Genomic DNA, 27,361 nt, shown 5'->3' on the forward strand with positions numbered 1-27,361 from the left:
TAATAATATAAAACCCTTCCTGAAACTTTGGAAGAATATTTTTAATTTATTTCTAAGTTTTCTTTGTCGATTCACAAGTAGCCATCCGAAACTTGTCATGTAAGACTAAAACTGACTGCACAAGAACTTTGACGGGTTCCAGTCAAGTTAACATAAATGGTAATGAAATGGCTTACAAATTGCCAAAGCTGGGAACCTCTCTGTCTCAGTCATCCAGCACTCCTACTCTTTACTCGGCCGAACCGCAAATAAACTCTGCAGTCAGTAAATGGATTGCCGAAAACCGCAAAGAATCAGCGGCAGGTAAGAAGTGGGAGAGCCTTGTCACACATGGCACTATAAGCTATAGCCTCCCACGAGAAGTCAGCGTTGCTGAATTTAGATTAATAATCGGACATTTCTATCTGGCCTCGCACTTACATCGGATACGGGTTCTGACTTCTCCAGCATGCAAACTCTGCGGCCACAAAACTATGGATGCAGACCATCTGGAGTCCTGCATAGGTCTGGACTACTCGCAGAGTGATGATGAAGGTCCCGTTACACAGAAGCCCGTCTATACTGGTCAGCGCATCACAAAATGGCTCAACAGCCAAGAGTGGTCGTTGGCTAGTAAGTATGTTTATTTTAAATAAAACTATTCTGAATTCATATGGATACGAAACCTTTCACACTGGATATCATTCTTGGAACTTTAACAATGAAAAATCTTTGATAGAATTATCCTGCGATGGAAGTTTAAAAATGGAATTTGCTGAATTAAAAGTTATGTAAATTTTGACTGAAGATTAAAAATGAATATTTTTTGATCATAGTATCAGTGTTATTTTTAATTCCATTTTCTGTCATATATATTTTTGAAACTTTTTTTTTTCTGTTATGGTGAGATTTAAACAAACATTTTTTAATAAACTGAACCTTGATCTAAATTTCCGCTTAAAATCAAGTTCAACTGAACTAGATATCTCTTCACTTGTTTCAAGCATGCAGAACCATCCTTCTCACTGAAATTCTAGTCTTCAACAATATTGTAATCCGTATTGCAAGTAAATGTATGTGGTAACATTTATTTTTAAAGGAAAAATAATGTTTTTGTAAAAATTGTTGAAAGTTTGTAATAAATTAAAAAAATTGTAATTATGATTTCTTTTTTATAATACATAAATAAATTGGTAAATAGATACTTTCAAAAAAATATTGTAAAATCTTTGGTATGCTGCTGATCTATAATTCACAAGACGTAAAAAAAATAACACAAGTACTCAATTATTCAAGTACAATTTGCCTTGGATGTTTACTACGTTTAGTTCAGTCATACCGGAGTTTCACCTACCCAGCCGCACCACGTGAACGGAAGACGAGCTTTTACGACCTAATCAACCGATCTTTTGGAAAAGTGGTTGCTTGAAAAAGGCGCCATCAACAGCTTTCACGGTCTCTTTAACGTTTAATTAATAGATTTATTTATTTTTATTAAACCAACCCTTATTTAAATTTGCTGTGAAAACATAATTCATTAAACAAATTGCATTATATAAATGTTTTATTAATATTATATTTTATTTATACAATAAAATATTGTTTCATGATAAAGAAAATCAATTGTGCTTTAATAGATTTCAGATGAAATAAATTATGATATAATGTAAATATATCTTAAATTCAAATTCATAAAATAAAATCCAATACCTCTTTAATAATTCTATAAAAAAATGAATAGTTTGTAAGAAACTGATACGATGAAATTCTCGGTTATATATGATTTATTTCTGATGATTTATAGCCTAACGATTTTAAACGACTGCGATATTCAATTCATTTTATGAGTTTTAGAGGATTCTTTAAAACATTTGCAAATTGCGCTCTCGACGTATAATAATATTCTTATTAAAAGTGTAGGTTAGATATTAAAAAGTAAACAGACTTGGGTAATTTTATTAAAAGAATGTTGATGACATATTGAAACAATTATTATTAATTGTTAATAAAATAAAAACTGTATTTCAACTACTCTGCCGAATTCTTAAAGTCAACTTTCATTTCTGACACGTATAATAAACTACACGATGATTTATAAGAAGAATAAACTTTTAAGTAATTAACAGTCGTTTAAATTATAAAAACGGGGTTTTACTTTTGTTTGTCTAATTGTAGAAAAAAATCTATATTTTTACATATTACTCTCCTGGATTCTTTATTTAAAAAAAATTCGAACTTTATTTTAAGGTTCAGTAGGTCCAGTTTTTTTATCTTTTCAGTTTCACTTGAACGTTTTGTTTTTTTTTAGTATTTGCATATGTCTGTTTTTTGTTTTTTCTTTCTTTTTTTCTCAACCTACGCGGAGTTTATTTGTTTTTGGCATTGTTCCACCTAATCGCTTCTATTAAATTTTTTTTCTCTTTCCTTTTTCCTTAGATATATCAGTTTATTAGAACATTCCCCTAGTTTGTATTTTATGTTCAAAATATTTTACACTTAATAAAATAAATTGCATAATTATTATATTTTGACTAACAAGTAGTTTTAATTATAAAAATAAATATGTTTTAAGGAATAATTCACGGATATACTTTGACACAATAACTGTTTATGTTTTATTTATTTTTTTCAGAAACAAAAGGACGATAAAATGAAAATGTCTGAAGAAAACCACAAAGATTTTGGTGGATTGAATACTAATCTTTGTGTAACGAGAAACAGATCACCTAGTAAAATGACAAAATATGTTGAATGTTGGGGAGCAGACAAACCGTTTGCTAATATTGCTGAAACAACTCTCGCTAAAAATATTGGTCTTACGGTAAGTAAATTTTTATAATTGTAATTTATCTCTGTATCACTATAATATTGCAATGTTTTCTTGTATTAAAACATCTTTTGTTTTCATTACCTTAAATTACTGCATTTCGTATAAAATTCAATTAAAACATAATTTACACCGCTTTATGTTTAAAACTAGCTGCTCAACCATGCCCTCGGGGCGGGTTGTCCTAGCGGGCGGCTTTTCGGAATGGCATTATTAGGTGTCCAAAATTGATTATCTCTTGCGTAAAAATACTTTTTTTTTTAATGATGAAAATTGATACAACGGAAAGTTAAATTAAAAATTTATACTGACGAATCGGGAGTTTCCGCTAGTGATCGGTACGTTCCGGTGTCTACTTTTTGGTTATATTATTTGGTTCATTATTTTATGAAGAAAAACAATCACATAAATAAAAAAATATATTATTAATATATATATAATATATTATTAATATATATGCGACATATCGATGCATAATAATATAACAAGTATACACTTTTTTCTCTCTTCTTTTTTTAACCTCCAGGACCATCGTTAGGTATTACTTCAGAGGATGAGATGAATGACAATTTTTGTAGCGTGTGAAAATGCCATGCCTGACCGAAATTCAAACCCAGGACCTCAAAATGAAAGGCCGAGATGCTAGTACTCGCGCCAAGGAGGCCGGCAATAAGTATACACCTGATCACCACGAGACATGTGCTAACGAATCAGGAGTTTCCGCTAGTGATCGGTATATTCCTGTGGTAAGCTAAGGAGGACGGACATACACACACACACACACACACACACACACACACACACACACACACAGACATCACAACCCCGTAGGGGAAGACACCCATCTTGTGGCGATTTCGGTCGCCATACCACCCCCTCCGTTCCAAGCACTGACAGGCTTTACCGGAGGTCGTCTTCGCACTCTCTAACTGATTACATCTCACAGTCATCAGCCAGGCCTCAGTCGGGATGCCACTGATGTAAATGCCTCGGCAGACATTTACATCAGTAAAAATTATTATCTCAGCCAATGCCTTCGCTTTAGGCTTCTTTCGGACATCTTCACTCTTCTATTCCTGCAATATCACCCTCTGAACTAAGTAACCGAGTCCGCGGAAGTGCGAACTCCGCGTCTAGTCCAATTTTAATACCAACGCTTGTGACTGTAAATACCTCAACCATCGACTAAGTAATGAGTCGATACAATGATAAACTCATACCGTTCAAAATGCATTATACGTAACAACAAAATTCAGACCTACATCCCATCACCCACTACAAACATCATAGCTGAAGACCGCTCTCGGCAAGGCAGTGCCACACCTCACGGCTGCATGTACTACCATACCCGATACACATACAAATGCTCTTCGGTAGGGTAGGATAATATTTATCTTCTGATCAGTTGGACTACATCCTTGGGGGGTTTTCCTACGCAACCACGGTATTATGAGTTGTCATAATTAATATTATTTTCAATATTTAACTTGCAAGAAGATACATTTTTCGTTTTCGTTTCAGAAGAGGTTGTACAAAGATAATTTAACTTAGTAGTAGCACTTCAGAATTATTTATTTCGTCCATAAGTTACACCAGGCTGAAGTTTAATTATACTAATTTATTTATGTAAATATGAATTATTTTGTTGTACGTAAGAAATGCTACTCCCGACTAAGATGAGAACCCGGAACCTTTCAAACAAAAAACGTAGATGTTACCACTCAACCACAGTGATCGTCCCTCCGCAACTAAGTACTGTCTTATTAAACTTTTTTTGATCAAAAGTGTGCAATTATTTTGTTCGTCACTTTATTTTTATTTTACACATCATTATTATTATTATCGTTACACTTTAATGCATTTATTTGTGCTCTTTTTATTGTAAATTTATTTAACATTGCTTCTTAGAATGATTTACTAAATTTAATCGTTTTTATAGCCTATCAAACCCACCGGACTACTGCTTTGAAATTACTCGTAAATTAAACGGCAGTATTGTTATATAAGCCATTCATGTTAAATCCTGGAACTTTACGAGTATTTCGATCTAAACGTTAGATAGGAAAGCGGAACCTGGCTCTTTTATGTCTTGAGTAATGCACCGATTCAGCCAATAAAGTAGTCCCCTTGATACTCTCCTTTCTCAGTACTGTACTCTTGTAATCGACATTAAACTCTTAACTAATTGCTGATGTAATATATAACATTATTTATTGTAATTGTATGTTGTTTCCAAACAGCGCCAACACGCAATAATGTAATCACAAATAATGTTTTCATTTCACAATTTTTTTACAGAGTAGATTTCTTTATTTTTCTTCTGGTATCCCTGCTTTTCTCTTACTCTTTTAAGATCTAAATTCTCGCTACCTTCAAGAATTCATCAACCAATAGGTCTTACCTACTTCTTCAAACAACTGTATTATTTGTAGCTTTTTGTGATATGTGCTGTTAATGTAATTTTTTTAGATCGATACCGATGTTTTACAATCTTTTTTTTTTACTTTCCAGATAACTCACTATATTTTATTTATGTATTACCTTATCTAGTCAAACCATGACTTCCAATATTTTATCTGTACATCAATAACGTACTAGGTTTCATTAGATTAGCTAGACATCACTAAAATATAATTTATTAAAATTGTATATCTGTTGCACACAGTAGCCAGATGACTGTCGGAGACCTGATATGAGACAGAAGTTATTTGTAAAATTGTTTAAGTCACTATTAGAAATAATAAGGTTCCTTTACTGTGCTACCTAGGAAGAGAGGTCTTTTACCGTTAATTTCTTAAATTATCTAAATTTACTGCTTTGAAATGTAAATAATAGCCAATCCTATTAGTGACATAATATCTCCATTCTATTATCACAAGGGCTGATTTTATTAGTCATCATTACTATCTCAAAAAGCAAGCTTACATCTTAGATACGTCAGAATCATTTAAAAGACTGGGGTAAATGGTAGAAAGCAGCAATTAATATATCCATTACTATGTGGAAGATCCATTATATGCATTGTGTCCATTTAATTCGAAAAAAATTAGTACAGTTTTATATAACTTCGTTCTCTAAGAATTCAGTGAACATTGAAAGAAAGATCAACCTATCGCTCTAAACTTATAAATCCAATTATAAATAAATTAATTAACTATAAATTATATAACCTTATAGTTCTATGTATTCTAAAAGATATTGCAGTTTTTTTGATTAGATTTCACTTGTGATAAGTTGATTAGAAAAAAATAATTTAAGATTAATTCAAAATCGTTAGTATTAAAAATCTGCAAAGTAGAATTTTTTTTTAATTTGATGAAAGATCTGTGGGAATGTAAAATATTTCGATTTTTATTACTTTTTACTTCCTTGTACGAAGTGAAGGAAGTGTTGTGGTCACGAAAAATTTCGATTTTCAGATTTCTACGGAAATATCCATATTGATTATCCCTGAACCCATTTTCACTAGTTTCAGCGTGACGTCTGAAACGTATGTACCTCACGTAATTTAAAAACGATTAGCCGTAGGATGTTAAATTTTTAAATTTAGGAATGTTGTAACATCTAGTCTCCCCTTTTGATTGCATTCGACTGAACCAAAAGCCCAAACTCCAAAAAAAATTGGTTTTTGAACTTTTGCGTAACTGCAATAATAAGCCCTCAATGAGTGCTTTTCAACGATATATCATAAGTTGTACTTATTTTCATTGGTTTCAGAGTTGTAGTCTAATAAAATTTTAATTGACTTTATAATCCGACTTTATTTCTTTATTTATTTTTATTTAAATGTATTTATATATTAATAACCTCTGACTGTAAAAATAGTTTAAAATAATTAATAATTCAATAATAACAATAAAAAAAAAAATATGAAAACATATAAGAAGTTATTAATGAAATAAGATTTTATGTACTTCTCATTTAAATAAAAAAGTGTATGTAATTTAAGTGTATATGTAATTTAAAAGGCGTACAAGGAAGCCATGTGGTGTACACAACAGATCAGATTGTAAATAAAATTATTTTTATCAGATTTTAAAATAAACTATATTAGAAAAGAAATTTCAGATTTTTATTGAATTTTATTTTTTTATAATCTTATCTAGAATTATTTAATAAGAAAAAAAATAATAAATGTATAATAAATAAGTTTATATAAAACAAAAATCTGAAAGAAGATCTTTTGATTTTCTTTGAAGTGAATTTTAAATCAACAGTTTTTATTACAACAAAGTTGATGAAAATTAAACTAGAAAGGAAAAATTTAGTATGTCAGTTTAATATAAGTTTAGAGATGTCTCTATTTTACAGTCGAATCCCACAACGTCAATGATTGCTAAGTAAGTTTATTACTGTACTTAGTAACTTACGTGTCAACTAAACATGAGACGTCACGTTTGTACGGGTTGTTCTTTTGAATTTGTTTCCTTTTCAGTCGTCTGTGTAGAGGCAAAAAGACGAGTTGACGTATATAATATTCATGTCTTTACACGTATTAGATAAGTAAAGTTTTTGATTTGTTTCTTTAAATCTGGTTGTGTTGCATTATATTTAGCAGTCATATATTTGGAAGTATACATAGTAGGTCTGAAAAGTTCCCGAACTAAATTTCTCTAGTCGATACAGGTAGCACCATCTCTCGGACAACCAAGGAACTATGTAGTACGATATTTGATAAGTGTGGGTACAAAATTTCATAACGTTCCGTCACTCCAATCTCAAATTATATTTGGCCGTATACGTTTTGTCGATGTGATCTTATACGAGCTCGCGATATGGAACAGAGAAGCGTGATAAAATCTTGTGTTCGACTTCAAAAAACTTTCGTTGAAATTTATTCTATAATACAGCAAGCATCCGATGATGAAACCGCATCTCGTACTAGAACATACACGTGGTAGAAGTGGTTTAAAGACGGTAGAGAGTCGTTGAATGACTAACTAAGCGGGAGGTCTTCAACAGCTGTTCATGACGAAAACAACCTCATATTGGGACATAGCAGAATAGCTTGATAAAGACGCGGTACGTACAATTCTAACAGAAAAAATGAACCGCCGAAAGGTGTAGCTCTCGTTTCGTTCCACACTTCTTGACCGAAGAACAAAAGCAGGTGCACCTTTCCTGCGCTGAAGACTTCGTTGAAACTGCCGTTAACGACCCGAATTTTTTTCCAAACAATTGTAATTGGGATGAAAGCTGGTGCTTCATGTATTATCCGCAAACGATGCGTCACTCTGCTGCTTGGTTGAGTCCTGGAGCACAAAGACCGGCGAAAGTCAGGCAGCAAAAATTAAGAGTGAAAAAGATGTTGATCGCATATTTCGACTCAAATTTATAATTCATCATGAATTCAAACCGTGAATTCTAAATTCTATTTGGAAGTAATGAAGTCCCTGATTTCTCGCATTCGTCGAATCCAACCCGAGTACCGGGATCCGGAAAGTTGAAGTCTCTTGCAGAATGCCCCGGCACACATGGCAATAGTTTTAACATGTTATTACGCCGCAGATCAAATCACCGTCTTATCCCACCCGCCCATTCACCCAACTTGGCTCAAGCAGAATATTTTCTGTTCCCGAAACTCAAGTTGAAGCTGAAAGGCCGCTTTTTTGTTGACATTCCGGCCATCAAAAGACTTACACCGAGCCGTTGAAAGCGATCCCACAAAGTGATTTCTTCAGAGCGTTTGACGGGCTCTACCGGCGCTGCAATGAGTGTGTAACTAGAGAATGGTTCTATATAGAGCTGATGTGAGTAAATTCATTTATGTTTAAATTTTTACTTTTATTTAATTTAGTTTGGGAACTTTTCAGACGTACTGTGTATGTTCAGAAAAATCTGAAAAATCATAAAAATTAACAACAAAAAATGTAAAAAAAAAATTAATTAAAAAAGGGAGAAAAGAATTGTTAAACCTTTTTTTATATTAAAAATAATTAAACAATTCTTTTAATCTATTTTTTCTTTTAAGTATTCCAAATAAATAGTTGAACTTAAGTAATTTAACCTACCCTAATTAGCAAATTTATTAACAGGTTAGAAGTTCTAACATCTACCATCTAAGTACTAGCTTATTTTTAGATATTAAATGACAACAAATTTTATGTATTTTTTGTTCCTTTAGTTTTTATTTTCTAATTCGCTATTTGTATTTTTTTTAGAGTATCGCTATGATCGAATCAAATCTATTGCCAAATAAAAGTACCTGCTTAGAATGCAAGTAAGTTTACATTTCAATATTTTTTGAATTGTTACAAATTTTTCTACATACAGATCATTTTTTATGTATATAGAATGATTCAGGAGTAAAGGGAAATAATTGGGGAACTGATTCTAGAACTTGAAATACGGAAAAAAGCTCATGTAAACATATGTATGAAACGCTTTGTTATCTGTTATGGCTAACGAAAAATTCTCCGATGAAATGAAGTCATACTGAAATATTTTAGGCGTTATATAAGGGGTAAACTTGATCGTTTCATATCATATATTTTTTGACCTGAAAAATTGAATAAAACAGGTCCCAGATGTGTATCTCCCGTGGTTTTCATGACATCCAACGTCAAACAGAAACATATGGTGGTAATTAAAAACACATTTTTTTGTGATATAACTACAATAACCTTATTAAATGACTCATAAATGCGTAAATTTATTATTAAATCTTGTTGAGAATTTAATTCTGAAAAAAGTTATGTAATAAAGTCTACGAAAAGCAAAAAACAACAAAAAAAAAAGTTTTATTACTAAAAACAAAATTTAACAAAATTTTTACAATAAAAACAGCTGCTTTTAGTATAATAAATTTGACTTTTGAATTTTTCTAGAATTTTTTTTCCCTAATGTGTATGTTGCAATCTTTTCAACTAGTGAACAAAATCTGTTTTTTTCAGATTAACTATAGAGTTTAGAGATTAATAAAAAGTCACTGATGTTTTACTTTCGTAAAATTTCTACCTGAAGTATACTTTCCCACGATTACTAACTCATTTAGTCATTAATCAGTTAACATAACTATCTTATTGAAGCTTTACATATTTTATGAATTAAATACAAGTGACACAAAAAAATGGAAACTTTTGAAATGCGTAGTGGCAGCTATGTACAGTTGGTAGAACTGCTTTATGCAGAGACAACCTTGTTACTCAGTTATCATGGAGCAGTGGAACGGTCAGCAGCATGCTTTCACCGTAAAAGTGTTTTATAAAACCAACGATAGTTTGCAAGGTGCACAGAGGGAATCCCAACAGCATTATAATTTAGGGCGTGTTCGATCAAACCACGCGATAAAAACGTTTATTAAAACCTTTGAAAAACTAAAAAAATGGGTCTGAAAAAGAAACTGTCAGGACGACCAAGAAGTGCTCGTACTCCACACAATATTGAGGCTGTACGAAATTCAGTCGTACAGGCCCCACGGTATCAGTTCTTAAACGAGCAGCTGTGGTCAGGTTATACCGAGAGAGTGTTCGCCGAATTATTCATTTCGACTTAAAATTTCATCCCTACAAGTTACAGATCGTGCAAGAACTGAAGGAGAACGATCACCAGTTACGTTTTTATTTCTGTCAAGAAATTATTAACAAATAATATTTTAAGCAAATATTAACGAGGAAAACGAATTTCTGGACAACCTGTGGATATCAGATGAGGTAAATTTCCATCCCGCAGGTTGCGTGAATATGCATACTAACCTTACTGGGCAGACAGCAGCAACCCCAATGGAGTTCATTAAAGCTCTTTATACAAACCAACGTAACGTTATGGTGTGTAGTTTCTTCATCAGACCGTATTTTTTTTCGAAAATGAGGAGTAGATCAAGACGACTGTAACTCCGGATCGGTATATTCATATGTTGCAATCATTTGTTGCATATGCATTGAATAATTTCCCGCACTAGCGAGTAGCCTGATTTCAAAAGGATGATGCGATATCGCACAATGTAAGGCAATCAATGGAAGCAGTGAGAGAATTATTCGGTAACCGTAATCATCTCAAGATTCGGTGACATTCCCTGGCCCTCCAAGATCACTGGATTTGTCATTTTGTGATTTTTTCTTTTGGGGATACATTAAGAGTATGGTCTATAAGAGTCAACCAAAGATACTCCTGGGTAATTTGAAACAAGCAATTCTAGACGAAATTCGTGCCATCTCACCTCAGATTTTGTACTAAGCAATGGAGAACCTCAACGGCAGATTGACAGAGTAGTTAGAGGAGGACGCCATCTACCTGAACTATTTTTCGAAAACTGATATTATTAGGTATTTTGATAATTTGATATTTTTTAATTGTAATGGTTAAATTTCTGTCAATAAATTTTCTTGTTGCATTTTTCAAAAGTTCCCGTTTTTTTTCGTGTCGCTTGTATATAAGATATTTTCGATTTATGAAAAGAATTCGAGAAAAGTTATATTTAATTCAATTTTAGTAATTAAGCAACTGAATGCAAAAAACTATGCTATCCAGTAATTAAAGTAAATTGAAAACATGAATACGCTCAAAAACTGTTAACAAATTTTTAATCTAAAATTAATGAACCTTTTGATTTAATCGAAACGGCAAATTATCAGCAGTATTGATAGTATTACATCATCGTAGATTCTAAGGAATTATACGTAATACTAATTGCAGCTAATACTAGTACAACGTAATTACAACTAGTACGACCTAATGCAATCCTCTATTATATGTAACCAATCAAACAGGTATCCCCTTCAATGAACAAAATTTAATCCAGAGGAAAATTGTTTAACGTTCTGAAAGAAAACTTACATAATAAGTATGTTTTTTTATAAAGTTAAATGTCTTAAAGGCAACTAGATATAGTTCTCTCTCCGATTAATCAAAAATGAAGTTCCTATATTATTACTGACGATATAAGTTTCCTAAAACTTTTATTTACATGAACTGTTATACTTTTAAAAGTCTCGCATTTAACGTACTTCCAAAGAATTTATAGAAATCGCTTCTTCATCGTCATACTTTCTAAGGGAATGCCTGGGTGAGGCGGGACCAACTTTTCTTTACGTTTTGGAGTCTCCTGAAAACGATTCTGTAATGTTTATATACACATATATGTATGTATAAGATATTCTCGTCCGCTCTAACGGACGCAAATCTTAACTGACTTTGAGGAAACTTGGTGGGGTGATTTAAATCTATGACAATAGAGCTGTTTCGATTTTAAAGCCAATCAGCTTTCAGGAATCGGAATTAGTACAAAAAACAGGGCTTTTGGGTACATTTTCAGCTTTTTCGGTTTATTGGGCGTAATTTTTAACCGATTTTGATGGAACTTGGTAGGATGATGTGAACCTCGTATAAAGAAAACCTTGTTGATTTTCAGACGAATCGGTTAATAGAAATTGGAAGCAAAAAACTGGATTTTTGGGGATTTTTTCAAAGTTTCAATGTTGTAATTTGAATGGTGACACGTTAGAAAGCCAAAATTTGAGTTTTGCGACCACCGCCAGGTGCAAGTTAGTTTCGCTATAGTACTTTAGATTCGCGGTAATCCAAAATGTGATCTGGTATGAAGGAAAGGGGTTGTGTCCAAAAAAATCAATTTCGAAGTTTTAATAATTTTTGGGTCTTCTTTAGGTCAATTTGGCCTTTTGTTTTTTTGTGATCACTGCTCCAGAACCACACAAATTATGAGGAACAATATTAAAGTGGGTGATTGGCAAATAGCCGTGTTAAGCAATTCATGCAGTCACAACTCAACAACTATGAAGGAAGAAAGAAAACAAAGATACAAGTATAATGTATTTATTAGAACAATACGCAGTGCTTCGCAATATTATAAAATACCTCGCAAACATCATCACATAACTTGAAATACAACATAGTTAAAACTGAAAGCAATATTATTCCCAAAAATTATTACAGAAGTGCACCATCCTTTCTTTCTTAACTAAAACCGGAGATTTTTCCTTCTGACGCACTTATTGAGAAGGACGTTTTTAATTTTGTGGCCAGTCCATGAAACATTATGCTACAGCCCAAAAAGACAAGGAAATGCCTTTTTAACGAGTCAACAACTCTTTTATTTACTTTAAACTTTCTTTCTTCTAATTTACGGTCATTTCCTTGTAGTTGTTGGTTTTACAGAAATTACTATGTATGTGGTTAACCAATAATGATTAAACAATAATTGAAATGACTATCAAGTTTTAAATTTCAAGTAAAAATATTTTTGAGTATCTTTTTTTTCCCAAAATCCCTAATTAGTCTAATCTATCCCTAACTCCTAATGTATCTAAACCTATTTTATGAATACACTGATTTTATAGTATTCATACTACAAGTTCAACAGCAATACTTTGGTATCTGGAGTGAACGTACCATATACTTGTTAAAATGACGGTTTTATTAGCTGCTCTAATTTCCATATTGAAAATTAATTTGACTGATCTTTGTTGTAAAATATACATCATACGTGAAAACTGTCTTAATATGTGAATTTTATGAGTAAAGCAAATATAATCTTATAATTTTTTTTTTAATAACACGAATTTTTATGTCCATTAATAAGGATTTTGAATAGTGTCTTACTAACTAAAACCGGAACTCGCCTTTTTTTTTTCTGTACAAATTATAAAAAAATTCCAACGAGATTGGTTTTCTATTTCTAAAAAAAAAAGGTTTCTTTGATAGTTTTACAAGCGCTTTTATTAAAATAACATAGAAATTGTGATTCTTTTTAATGCATTTAATACGAAATATATAGTATCATATTAGACTGCAAGCTGTAACAAAACAAAGATTTAACACTGTTCGCCTTAGGCATTTAAATTTTTATTCGTTGAAGTTTCATTCAACATTTTTTGTTAGAATTTTTTTCTCTTCGTGTTAATTAGAAGAGTTGGATTTCTTTGTAAAATGTAATTTATTATTTTATGTTTCTGTAACTCTGATATTTAAAAGGAAACATCTATATTAATATACTGTAATAAAAAAAATAAAAAAAATGGTAGTCTTAACATTTTTTGTCATTTTACCCATGCATATGTTTATGAGTATCTTTACAACAGAGCCATACATTTGGTCAAAAGTTTCTTTTTTAATAAAAATGCATTTTTATTACAGGCAACTTTCATTAAATGTTAGACATCATAACCGCAATGGTTATAGATGATCTAAAATAAAAAAAGTCACTTTTAAAATCAATATAACTGTTTTCAAACATCCGATGAAGGGATGATTTTTATCTCTATAGAGCGGGATTAGTCTAAGTGTATCATTACGATGTAAAAAGGGATTTTCAAAAAAGTATGGTGCCTACACGGCCGCGGTCTGGCTTTACAGGTAAGATCAAAAGTTTTTCGAGCACCCAGAGAAAAACACTTATTGATTTCCAGTACAACCAGTGTATTCTTTTGGGGCTGTTACTGTTTTGGAAACTCCTCTACCAACGGATTCGTTTGTGAAGATGCTGGCTTCTAAATGAAAATTTAGGTATCACTTTAGGTTTCACTTCCAACTTTACGAAAATTCGTAAAGTTGGAAGTGAAGACTCGATCAAGTAATGATCTCAGAGCATAGTCTAATTGAAATTAGATATAGGAAGAGTTTTTGTGTGGAACCTTCGGTGTTAGCTGAAGGCGCGGGGATCGCGCTTCCGTGAATCGGTTAATATGATAATTGAAGGTTGTAAGTTATGCCAGGTGGTTGTGATTGGAACAGGTCGTAAGAATGCGATAGTAAGATGTGGATACACTATGATGAAAACGACTCCCGAGACATTTGCATCGGTGGCATCCTAACAGAAGATGCCACCTGATGTTAAAGATGCCTGGTGTTGTGTTATCAAGTTTAGAGGATCTAAAAGACGATCCGGTAAAGTCCATCAGGGCTAGGAACGAAGGAGGTGGAGTGGCGACCGAGATCGTCACAAGGCGGATGTCTTCCAATAAGGGGGTCAGGATGAATTCGGTGAGCGACAACGGGTAGGTTAAATACGGTCTCGGGAATGTTTGATGATAGATGCCGCTGCCGTTCCGAATATCACAGCGTTATTCTACACCGTCCTAAAGGGAAAGTTTCACGCTGGGAGGTGGCCCAGCGAGAGGCAGTGGATATAGTTCTGATATCAGAACCCAGCGAGGCGGTGGCGGGGTGGCCTCGGTAGATGGTGGATCGGACACCCAGGGCTGCCACTAGTCTTCATCCAGTGTAATAGTCGTTGACTATGCAGAAGGAGCTCCAAAAATTCTATTATATATTAAGTATTTTAGTAAAATTGTCGCTAATACTGTAATTAGTAAGACTTTTCATCATCCGTAAAAAAATATAGTTACTCCTCAATGAAAACCACTCTAACCAGTGCTTTACATACAGCCACGAGTAACACTAAGGCTGATAGTGCAGAGTAACAGATTAATGTTCGTTTGTATGTCAGGTTATACGCTGCTTCAACTCAGTATACGAATAGTAATAATTTAAAAATGTTATTGATAGTGGTAGGAATGTTTTACTAAACAAATGTATTTAATTAAGAAATAAATACAAGTGTATGTTAAAAAAAAAACTACTGGATTCTGTGTATTTTTAAAGAGTACCAACTGAGTAGTGATTCAATCATGCACTTCAATGCACGCTTCAGCACGTCGATGCATGCTTCAGCACGTCAAAATAAAAAATTAATGTTTAATAATTCGAAGATCCCCGCTGTAACTTGCACCCTTCATGCAAGTATTCTGTTATATTGCTGACTTGCTTGACCACTGTCTATTAATTTTATCTCGTACAAAAATCTAAAAAAGATTTTCCAGTAGAAGATTTTTTTTTTCTTTAGTAAAACGTATTTTTATATTTCGATCTGTAATAAAACTGAATTATCATTACAGCAATAATTGTTTTTTTCGGCTCAAAATTTGTTTATTTAAATAAACAAATCGATTCTGAGTATGGAAATTACTGTAATATTTATTACAGCGATAAATATTTATGATTCAATCAATTTATAAATAAATATTATTTTATAGAGGTAGAAATGAAATCTGAAATAGTTTGAAAATGTAGTTCATCTTTTTCCGTTTTGAACTTTTATTGTCGACATGCTTCAATCGTAATTCTATTATTTGAAATCATAAATCATGTAGTTATAAGTCATTTTAATCAAAATAAAGTGCATCAGATTTCACATAATATAATACAATTTTTATTGAAATTAGATATTAACAATTAAAAAATTAAACATTTTAAAAAAAATACATTTATTTATTTCGTAGAAAACAGATTAAATACGTATCATGCATTTCAACAGATATTTCTCGATTATGAGTGTATTTAAAAAAAAAAAGAAAAGCAACTGCTGCTAACTTCATCACTATTTTTTTTAAGGGAACTTTAAAATATGAAACTAAAATTAACATAGTAATATCTCCAATACGCAATCCATTGCTGTTATATATATATATATATATATATATATATATATATATATATATATATATTTGCACGTTTATAAATTAATTTAAATTAAGTATTTTAATATTAAGTGTCTGAATTTTTAAGTTTTTTTTTTTTAGAAAATGGTTCCAGAGTGAAGATCTAAATCCTGTATCACTTTGGTTTAGACAAAAATCTCAAGAAAATGATTATAGATCTCAACCAGATCCTCAGTTCAAATATTATATAGCCTGCGCTTTACTATTATTTTTCTGTATGTGGATTATACAAGCATTAACAGTTCCCAGGTAATATTTAATTTACATTAAGTAAAAATTATTTTAAATAGCACTTTATAAACATAAATAAATATTTTTAAAAAAAACGTTAAAAGCCAATAGTTTGAATATTTTTTTTAAACATTTTAGTGTTATTATCTTATACTTCTTAGGTTGATTATGTTAACATGAAATTAGTTTTAACAAAATTATTTATTTGTTACTAATTTTATCAAAAACTGTATATTTTTGAATATTTTAAAAAACTTTTAATTTTCGCTAATAGAATATTTAGTTAATAAAAATTAAACTGTGAATATTATAACGTTGTGCTTAATATTTTTCAGCGGTATAGTATTGTATGGTGCCTACTCTTCTACACTTATAGCACTGGTCGTATTTGTTTATCTGAGTACAATGGAAACATGGCACGGTGGTTCGTCCATACCTCATGATGAACAAGTTGGATTCGCTCTTAGCGATTCTAGATGGCTTCGATTGTCAGTGTTTGTTGTCAGCGTTTCTTTAATATCTTGCTGTGCCGTTATTACTCTGGTAATTATAAACCGTATTTATATTTAACAGTTTGTTTTTATACGTGCTGATTAGAGAAGAAGCATTAGATTCAAAGCATGAGTACAGGGGCAAACTTTTCCTGTCAATCGGACCTGATGGAAAAGGTCCCATTAACATACTAAAAGTATGTTAAGAGCCTTACCAAAAAGATTTTGGAATATCCGGGTGGATCTAGTAAAACGGCCCTCTCTATATCGATGTAAGTGTCGTAGTCCCATTTTTCATTTGTAACTTGTTAAATATTGAATTTATCGAAATATTTAGTAGAACGGAAGCTTTTCATAAGATCATAAATAAACGTGTATCTGTTACGTACATCAAAAACAAAACAAAAAATTGTTTTTATCTTAAACAATAACATTTTTTGAAATGTTTTAAAAATAACGAAATCGAAGGTTAACACTTAACAAAGCACATATTTCTGGATAACTGTACTAAGTTTAACATAAAATTTTTTTGTTAACTTTTTAGAAACATCTATTTCAATTGCTATTTTCACTGTTTGGTGCGCACTGACGCAATTTACAAATTTACGCACGCAAAACAGTCAAAAATTAAAATTTACTAAAACTGTTCAAACCACTAAAAAGTAAATATTTTTCACTAAATATTGCTAATGTTTAACATTTAGTGAAAAATATTTATATTATTTTATTATTATACTTAGCGAAAGTCCCAAAATACGTTTTTTCAAATATAATGATTTTAAATTATTAATATTTAAAAAACGACAATATATTCTGCCACAAAACTTATTACATTCATAAACAATCACCTTAAGAATATATTCGCATAGTTGTTTTTTGATTTTTGAATTTGGTTTTTATTTACAGACCTTTGATAAACAAATTTGATAGTGTGCTTTTTTAGAGATAGAACTTTTGATAGAGATAGCTGTCTTTTCTTTTGTTTAGTCATTTAAGATCAGTAGGAATTGGAAAATTATTATGGAAAAACTGACGCCGCAACAACACTTACAAATTGTGGAAATATATTTACAAAATATATTTGTTCGCTAAACTCTATACGTTTAGCGAACACTTCATAATTGTATGGTGTACATAATCGTTCATCAGAACAACTTATTCGGCGAACTATTGATAAATTTCGAAAAAAATTTACTCTACTCAATGAAAAACCAATAACAAGACAAAGATCTGTACGTACAAACAATGATATCGGTACTGTCAGTGATAGTGGTGAAGAAAATCTGAATACGTCTATTCGTCGCCGTTCTCAACAACTTGAAATTTGTCCATCTACTACATGAAAGATTTTACGTAAAGATCGTTGTCTACATCCATACAAGATGCAATTGGTACATGAAAAACCGTAAGACCACAATAAGCGTCGTTTGTTTGGTGAAAGTTGCCTAAATCAATTGGAAACTGATCCACTTTTTTATCGAAAAATTTTGTTTAGTGAATTTAACCTCATTTCTGGTTAAATGGTTATGTCAACAAACACAATTACCGTATATGGAGTAAGACCAATCCTCAGGAAATTGACGAGTTACCATTTCATCCTGCACTCCAAAATGCACTTTATAGTGTGGGTTACATGCTGGAGGCATGGTCGGTCCTTATTTATTTAAAAATGAGGCCGGAGCCAGTGTTACTGTCAACGGTGATTGTTACAGATCAGTGATTATTTGTTTCCAAATTTGCGTAATATCGATCTGCAAAAATTTTGGTGCCACACCTCATACTCCTAATAAAATAATCGATTTATTGAAACAACAATATAGCGATAAAACAATTTCACGAAATGGTTCATTGAATTGGCCTCCTATATCATGTAACCTAACGCCAGTGGATTATTTTCTTTGGGAATATGTGAAATTATCTAGTGTATGCTGATAAATCAGCAACAATTGACGTTTTGAAAGTAAACATAACTCGTTTTATTAACGAAAACATCCCCAATTAATTAAAAAGTGGTTCAAAATGGGACTGATCGAATCCGGTTCATCAAAGCTAGTCGTGATGGACATATGCCAAAGATTATTTTCAAAAATGAAATGTCAGGAAGTTATCTTTCAGGTAAAAACAAAATTGGCTTCAAACTTAGCTTTTTATGTGTTTTATTTCAATTCAAACTTCTGTCATTCTAAAAAAAAAAAATCCATTACTATTATATGTTATTCCTAAATGTAGAAAATTCTTTTAGATTTTCCAAACGTTATTGCTTTAGGTATCTTTTATCGATGACATTTTGATTTTTTGCATCATCTATCGTAGATCAAAAGTTATAGGTATTTGTTTATCGCGCGCGCGTGTTGAAACTATGCCTCAGGCTACCTCATATCTCTTTGCATAGGCAGTATATGGTGCTACTCATTTATTTTTGATCTGATCGGAATGTATCCATAGACTTTGCTGTATAGAATTTTCCGCTCTATATTTTTATCAAGAAGGATTTTTTCTGAAAGATCAGTATTTAAAGACCTACAGCCAAGAGTGAGTAATAAAACATGATTATTAAAATTTATTTTGTTTATAAAGAAATGTTGGAATAGTAGTCAGGCTCTCGATTTTTATTTTGTTAATTGAGGCATGCTTAGGAACCTTTTTCACCTAGTCTGATCAACAGAAAACTTTGGCCCTATATTCATATTTTGAATCTAATGATCCAATTACTCAATTTTATTTTATGATACTTATTACATAGCATACTAATTGAAACATTGGTTCTTAAAAAGGACAAAAAATTAATTTTTAAGCTATCTATTTGTATTCTTAGCATTTCCAAATGCAAGAAAACAATATAAAGTCAAATTAGTAAGTTTGTATAGGCAAACCAATTTAAAAGTCGATCTATGAACGCCATATATGAACGATTATCTGATATTCTAATTTTGTCCTTTATATAATGTTTTTTTTTATGTATCCAGTTTTTTGTGTTTTTATATATATATATATATATATATATATATGTGTGTGTGTGTGTGTGTGTATATATATATATATATACACACACACACACATATGTATATACACACACACACACACAAACGTATATATAAACTGGAACTGAAATATAAAACACTACTTTTTCTAGTTCATTTTCTCGACGATAGTAACTCCCATAATATGTTCCCATATAATTTCGTAGTTAGCATCTGTGAAGAATCTTTATTCTTTGCTCAACCCGTTTAAAAATATTTATAGGATTTTGTAAATGCGTGCTTATTCTACTTCATCGTTGCTTCAAATTTCTCTCTAAATAGCCTCCCACAGATGCCAAATTCCCGTTTTCTTTCTTCACCCTCTTCTATTTCCCCTCCTTTCCTATACGGTTCCCTCTACTGGTCTCTCTATTGGAATGCGCCTATTCTTTGTGGATTTTGTTATCAGGACACACCTCAATTTTAAATTCATATAAATTAACCGTTTTATTATAATTCTATAACATTTTTTTTTTTTTCATTCAAACTGGGTTATTGTGATATTTTCTGTTTATCTCACATGTTTATTTTAACTTCTCATATATCTTTTCTCACTGTAAATTCTTCCTGCTAGAGAAGGAATTTTTCCTGCAATACTCTATAGATTTGTAAGAAAATTTATACAATTTTAATGCTCACATTATTCTGAAGATTGATGATAAAACCTTATTTTAAGGTTTTACCAGGCCCTAATAAATTAAGCGGCATTCAAAAAAGGTTTTTGATCATTTTAATAAGCATTTTTTCTCACTAAATATGTATTAAAAAACGTTTTCAGTTAAGACTGAAAGAAAAACGAAGATATTTTACAGATACTGAGTTAATTTTGGAGCCGAATATCAGTTATATCATAATTGGATTATAAAATATATAGGGACTCCCAAATTCACTCTGATTCCCTTATCATCCTTTTACCAGTGGTTAAAGCTTTTAATGCTTGCAAGCAGTTGAAATTTCCAACCTTATAAATTGCAGCTACTCCATGAATTAAACCAACGATAAGATGCAGTTCAATTTCTAATAACTAATTTAGACTTCATTTGATGAAAAACTGCCTTTACCGCATTTTATTTTCTGATGAAGAACATTTTATGTTTGTGGTGTCGTGACTCGACATAATTTTTGTGTATGGGACTCCTATAAAATGCGCACGAATCGGTGAGATTTGTCCACAAAGGTCCAAAAGTGAACGTCTGGTATGGTATCATATGTAATCGGGTTTTTTGGACTTTTTTTTTCAACAACATGCTAACACGGGCATAGTGTACTTGGACATGTTAAAGAACTTTGTATTTCCGAAGATCGAACATATGGCAGGCCTAATTTTCCAACATTATGGAGCTCCTCTACGTCCGAGCAGAAGTTCTGCGGACTGTGCTCTATGACAGATTCCCAGAAGGTTGAATAAGCAGAGAAGCACCTATTCCCTTGCCATCCTGAAGTCCCGATTTGAAGCCGACGGAATTCTTCTTTTGAGGTTATGTAAAAGATATCATAGACGGCAAAAATTCATTCATTTGACCACTTACCCCTTAGGATTATCGGTTTACTGGATATCGGTTACCGGATTATCAAATCACTGTAGGATTATCGGTTTGACGTCTGCATAATTGTCAGCGGTGCACATATTGAGTTATATTAAAAGGTAAAAAAACTTTACACTTTTTACTTTCATTTAATAAAATACACTCATTTGTAGTGTAATTCTAAATATAATAATGTTAATTTAATTTAAAAACACAGAGTTTATTTTTCGGACACCCGTTACACAAACAATATATATTTGAGGAATGTGTGTGTGTGTGTTGTGGGGAGGGTTAGATATACTTATACATGTGAATGTATATTTAACGGTTAGAAACACAAAGTAAATACTGTTACCTAATTGTGTATTTTTTAATTTTTTTAGTTAGATATAGAAACCGAGCCACCATTAATAACAGTACCGGGTCAAGTATTAGAAAGAACAAATATTGCTGAACTATTAGCTGCAGCAAATGTTTCCGCTCGCTCGCAAAAGACTGCTGATCTTAGTGTTGCTGATATTGAAACCGTACCGGTAAGTAACCTGAACGAAAAGTCTGTTATTTATTTATTTTTTTTTGAGAAATTAAAATGTTATAAATGAGGCTGATGAAAAAATTAAATAAAATTTGGCTTGCTTTACTATTTATTTACTTTTCTTGTTTTACAATTTAATTCATTCGTATTTTTTTCAGCAATTTGAAATTCTGCTTCTGTTCATCATGATTTTATTAGCGGTGTTAGTATTTAACGATTCATTTCTTTATTTGGTAAAAGCAAATCTACATTATATATAATTACTTACTTAATAATAATTAAAGAAGATGTATTAAAATTTTAGATTAGATTCATTAAAAGAAAGGAATTGTCTGTAAGGCAGAAACTATAAGGATGTAAGGATGTTATTCCGGATCTTCAGGTTCAGTTTTACATCCTTAAGTAGTCGTTTAGTCTGATTTACAAGCTCAAAAACCTAAATCTGGAAGGTAGGAGACTCCAAAGGATGAGTTTCTTGTGTGGAAATTTCTTGAATTATAGAAAAAATGCTTGGCAAATCCATTACGAAGTTACCAAAATATACTAACAGAATCTCCTCTATTGAGTTCCATAGTTTTAATTAAGTCCTGAAAGTTTATTTTCAACTAGAAAAGCAGCAACTTTCTTAAGACTTCACGTACTCAGTCCAATGAAGAATTAATGGTCTATATTAGGTTCATCAACTAGAAACCGACAAATCTTTGTCAAAGTTGGGTTTTCCAAATTTATTTTGCAACATTACATTTGGCTATATTTCCTCAGAAATTTACTTTTTATTGTTTGTTTTTCTAAATATTTACTAATTCCAAACACAGATTCTGAAATGTTGTATTTGCTACTTTGAAAGAACGATTGTTTCTGACCCCTTTTTAACTAGAAAGCGAGCCCTTTTTATTTCTCTCAACTTCTGGGTTTCCGGAACTGAATGCAAGGATAGCGAGAGGTTATTATCTCCATACTATTGCAGAGCCGGGACAAATGTCCCTTGCTACCGTGCCTTTCGTTTATCAGGTGGGTCATTATTTATTTACTGGCGGTTATAGATTTTGTGCTTTATTTTTTTATGGATGGAGTTGGTATTTTCATGGTCCTTTAGACCAATGAGAAATAATTAACTGCTGATCGTAGGAGACTAGTCGCATATGAGTTCGTACTCACGGCGAGATTCCTCTTTAGTCCGTCCCCTGAAGTCCTTTCGGTGCTAGCGCCTGTCGCTTATAGGATTACGCCTTCCGGGGGCCCTAGTGCTTGGAGAAAGCAATGTACATCCCTTTCCGGAGGGAATCGCATGTGCTTTCTGGGGCCATAATTGTAAGCATTAGGTAAAGAGGATGGTGGATGATAGGTGAGATGAAGGTGAATTTTTGTAGTCTTCCTTAACTCGGGCTGCCTTCGCTACTGCCTGGGTCTCCATGCACTCAGTGTACATTCACGTTATTTTAGAATGAGACATTTAATAAAACACATGACAGGGATTCTAGGATCAGCAAAGGATAAAACTGGCCCACGCTAAGAATTTGCCTAACTACCTGAAAATATGTGTTTTGTACATGTAAAATCGAAGGATTTGACTAAGTATAAAACCACAGATTTTATTTTACACTTTTTCCTTTTCTCAAATGTATTATTTCTCATTTATTTTTTTGTTAAAGTAAAGAAATGTTCAGAATATTATTCTGAACTTTTGGTGTTTTTATATTTAAAATAGGTTTAAAGGGTGAGTTGATATAGAATTTTTATAGGTTTTAATAGAAATATAATGTTTAACGCTAGCCATATTGATAACAGGGAATTGGTTGGAGACGCCGTCTTCATTGTTTAGTCCTGTGTGTGTTCGTGTGAAGTTGTGTTAGTTGCCAGTTCAATTGCTACTTTTGGTGCAGAGCGGACCACGTGATGCGCCGGCCGGATTCACGCCGACTTTCTCCTGCTAAATGAAGTTTTTTTTTTATTGCTAACAATTGACTAATAATCCCTTTCTTTTATTAATAAAATTAAATAAATAAAACTAATAAAACAAAATTGCTAGCCAGAGAGTTGTTATATTTTTCGGGCACTCAAAAACCAGTTTTGAAAACTAATTTCTCGAGACGTTTTAAAATTTTTTCTTTAACAGTTATTTTCATTTAAACTACTATTTGAAGAAAATAAATTACATTTTTACTATCAAAGCGCTGCAATCTTTGTTAAAAAATATTTTATAAATCATCTAATTAATAAGTCAAAAGAAACAAATTTGCAAATTTCCCCACCCCTTGCAAAATTTGAATAAAATTTTAGCTGGATCAATTACCCACTGATCAAGTTTGAAAAAAATTTGTTCATCCAGTCTGAAAATATTTAACTAAAAGAAGTTTTTTTCCCAGGAAAAACACTTTCTACAGAGTCATAAGCTTTCTGGAAGTCTATGGAAGATAAAAAGATGAGTTTTTGCCTGGACGCGTAATATTTAACAGTTTATTTATTAATTAATGTATTCTGGAGAGGCCCAAGGTGAAATGACCGCCTACCCGTTACCCGTTTCCATTTATAAATTTCGATTCTCGGTATTTTCTACGACCACCAATTGTTAGATTGAAATTAACAAGAAATGCTGGCATGTTAGTATCTAAAATAGCCAATTATAATCTATAACATTATAAACAATACATAATTTATGCAGCTACCTACGTGGTCTTTATTTGAACCATTAACCGAAGCTTTATTTATTTATAACATTTTAGTAGATATCCCAGACATTTTTATTCAGTTAATTTTATTAATTAGTAACTAATTTACCTTACAACCCTCATTTAGATAATACCCTAGCTAATCAGTTAATTCTGAATATATCAAATGCAAAAATAAAACGAAAAAATTATCAACTATTAATGAAAAGATTCAATAGGGTAACAAATATAAAAATAACCATATTATAATTAATTTTAACATTAAAATACTGTGTAGATAACTATATAGCAGAATATTTTATAATTTTTTACTGGTTTTTTATTGTATTTCATTTACTTTTATTATTTACTTTTTTGATTACACGTCTTTTTCTTTTTTTATTATTATTTTAACGACAGTTGTTTTTAATGTTTTATATTTCACGTTATATGTTCGACACATATGTGGTGATAAAACCAGCAAGACAACAATTTTCAGAAGTGCCTGGCTGGGAAACTGAAGGGTGGAAGCAGTGAGGGAAATGAGAAATGAGTGGTAGATGAGAATGTTATATATATATAGATTTGTACTGTTAAGTCTGAGAATGCATCTGTGTTAACGCGTCTATTTCAAATGTATGTATGTGTTTTGAAACTGCTGACGTCAGTTTGAAAAACAATTTACTTTCTTTATATATTTTTTTCTTTTTATAACGTTTCATACATTTTTAACTCAGCTGTCACTTTTTACTTTCATTTATACTCGTTTATGAAATTTTTGGTTAATGTTTCTTCTCTATTTTAATTGTTTTAATATCTATTTATTAATGTAAGTAAAAAAAAATTATTTGTTTTGTTATAAATGGTATACCAGAGTGATTCATAAAAAGTGTAAGAAACTCTCAGACAAGTTCTGCTGGTAAAAATAAAGAAAACTTTTCTATAAACATAGATTCATTAAAACTTCGTCGGCAACTGTCGGCTGGGAAAAGAATTTGCCCTGATTTCTGCGCCGACGGTAAATTTATATGTTTGTTTATAATAAACTTCGAAATTCTTACGTTTGTATTTAGATTCTATGAACTTTATTCAAACCATTTTACTCAGTATAAAATTCCTTACAAGTTTTCTTTAAAGCTTTTTAATTGAGAATAATTATTATTATTAGTTTTATTTATTTATTTTATGATGTTTTTATTAAACGAAAAATAATAAAAAGGAACAAGTTAAAAACTGATTTTTTACATTTTGAAGTTTTAAAACTACCAAACTATTGCCCTTTATGTTTTCTTTTTATTTTTTTTAATCGTAAATTATCATAAAACATAATTATGTACAAAAGCTATCTCAAATACTAATTTTGAATTTAAAAAAAAATAAATTTTTAAACATCACTTTTTTATAATGAAGTAATATTGAAAATTTACCTTTAAAAATTGTTCAAAATTATTTCCGGTGATGTTTTTTACATTATAATTTGAGAAACCAAAAACCAGGTTATAAGTAAACTTTTAAGAGTTTGAAATGTAACTCTTCCTCATTACCAACCTGTTCATTAATCTATTGTTTTTTTCAAATATTTAATATAATCGCTTTCCCTAATACACAAGGTACTGTGCTATGGTTATACGTAATGATTCTTCATGAACGTACAAAAGCTCAATACCATTCCTGTACATTCCTGTAATATATCTGAAAGAAATAATGAAATGTTGTCAGAATGGTAAAAGAGGAATAAAGGTCTGGGGTAGAAAAACTTGGGGGTACTAGCGGAGAATCCAAGTAAACCAAACGAATGCAAAAGTCAGCGTATGAGAATAAACAAAAATAAGACAAAATATACGGTATTAGCTGGAAAAGAGGAGAGGATTGAGGTTATGATAGGAAATGAAGTTTTAGAACAGGTGAAGAAATTTCAGTACTTAGGGAACTTTATAACTGATGATCTGACTTGCACAATAGAAATTAAAACAAAAATATCAAGAAGTAAGCAGGCGTTTAATAAGAAGGGAATACTGCTGTCTGGAAAGTTAAACTTAGCGTTAAGGAAGAGATTAATAAAATGTTTTATTTGGAGTGTGTTGCTCAATGGAGCTGAAAAATGGACGATGAGAAAGATACAGGCTTTTGAAATGTTGGTGTGGCGCAGAATGATAAATGTCAGATGACAAGATTATGTAACAAACGAAGTATTAAGGACAATCGAGATGCAAAGTGTGATTCAATCACATTTTGTAAAAGGAACTCGCTAGGATATGTATGAGAAAAAGGTATTTATTAGTGGATGCTATCGTAGGCTTGATGAATGGAAGGAAAGGAAGTGAAAGGTAATGAATGTGATTATGGAAAAGGAAAATATGCGGAAGCAAAGAGGTTAGCAAAGGATAGAACAAGGTGGAGAGTAACGTCCGTAACAGGACCTATCTAATGGCAGACACTATGAATGAAATAATATGTAAATCCAAATAAACATTCATGATACTCTCTGACACTCATTTGCAGAATTTTTGTAGGTAATAACAATTTTTGTTATAAATGATTTAAAAAAGAAAATAAAAATCCGGAATTGATCATTTTCTAACAAAGTTAATAATTCTTTAATCAAACATAAAAACTTTTCGTAATTATCGATAATTTCTGGGGTATCAAA

At 31.4% G+C, this 27,361-nt stretch overlaps 1 protein-coding gene across 6 annotated transcripts in view; it reads left to right on the top strand.

Annotated features, from left to right (window-relative positions):
• Positions 1 to 27,361, top strand: part of Ac76E (adenylate cyclase type 2 Ac76E) — a 778,210-nt gene that overhangs the window by 706,578 nt on the left and 44,271 nt on the right. For all 6 annotated transcript variants that reach the window (XM_075368679.1, XM_075368681.1, XM_075368680.1 and 3 more), the window contains 5 exons: positions 2,612 to 2,800; positions 8,968 to 9,026; positions 16,342 to 16,509; positions 16,827 to 17,034; positions 21,912 to 22,061. In XM_075368679.1, the coding sequence (XP_075224794.1) occupies positions 2,612 to 2,800; positions 8,968 to 9,026; positions 16,342 to 16,509; positions 16,827 to 17,034; positions 21,912 to 22,061 (774 nt within the window). The remainder of the gene's footprint in view (positions 1 to 2,611; positions 2,801 to 8,967; positions 9,027 to 16,341; positions 16,510 to 16,826; positions 17,035 to 21,911; positions 22,062 to 27,361) is intronic.

The sequence above is a fragment of the Lycorma delicatula genome, chromosome 6 (assembly GCF_047948215.1).
Source record: "Lycorma delicatula isolate Av1 chromosome 6, ASM4794821v1, whole genome shotgun sequence".
Lineage (NCBI taxonomy): Eukaryota > Metazoa > Arthropoda > Insecta > Hemiptera > Fulgoridae > Lycorma > Lycorma delicatula.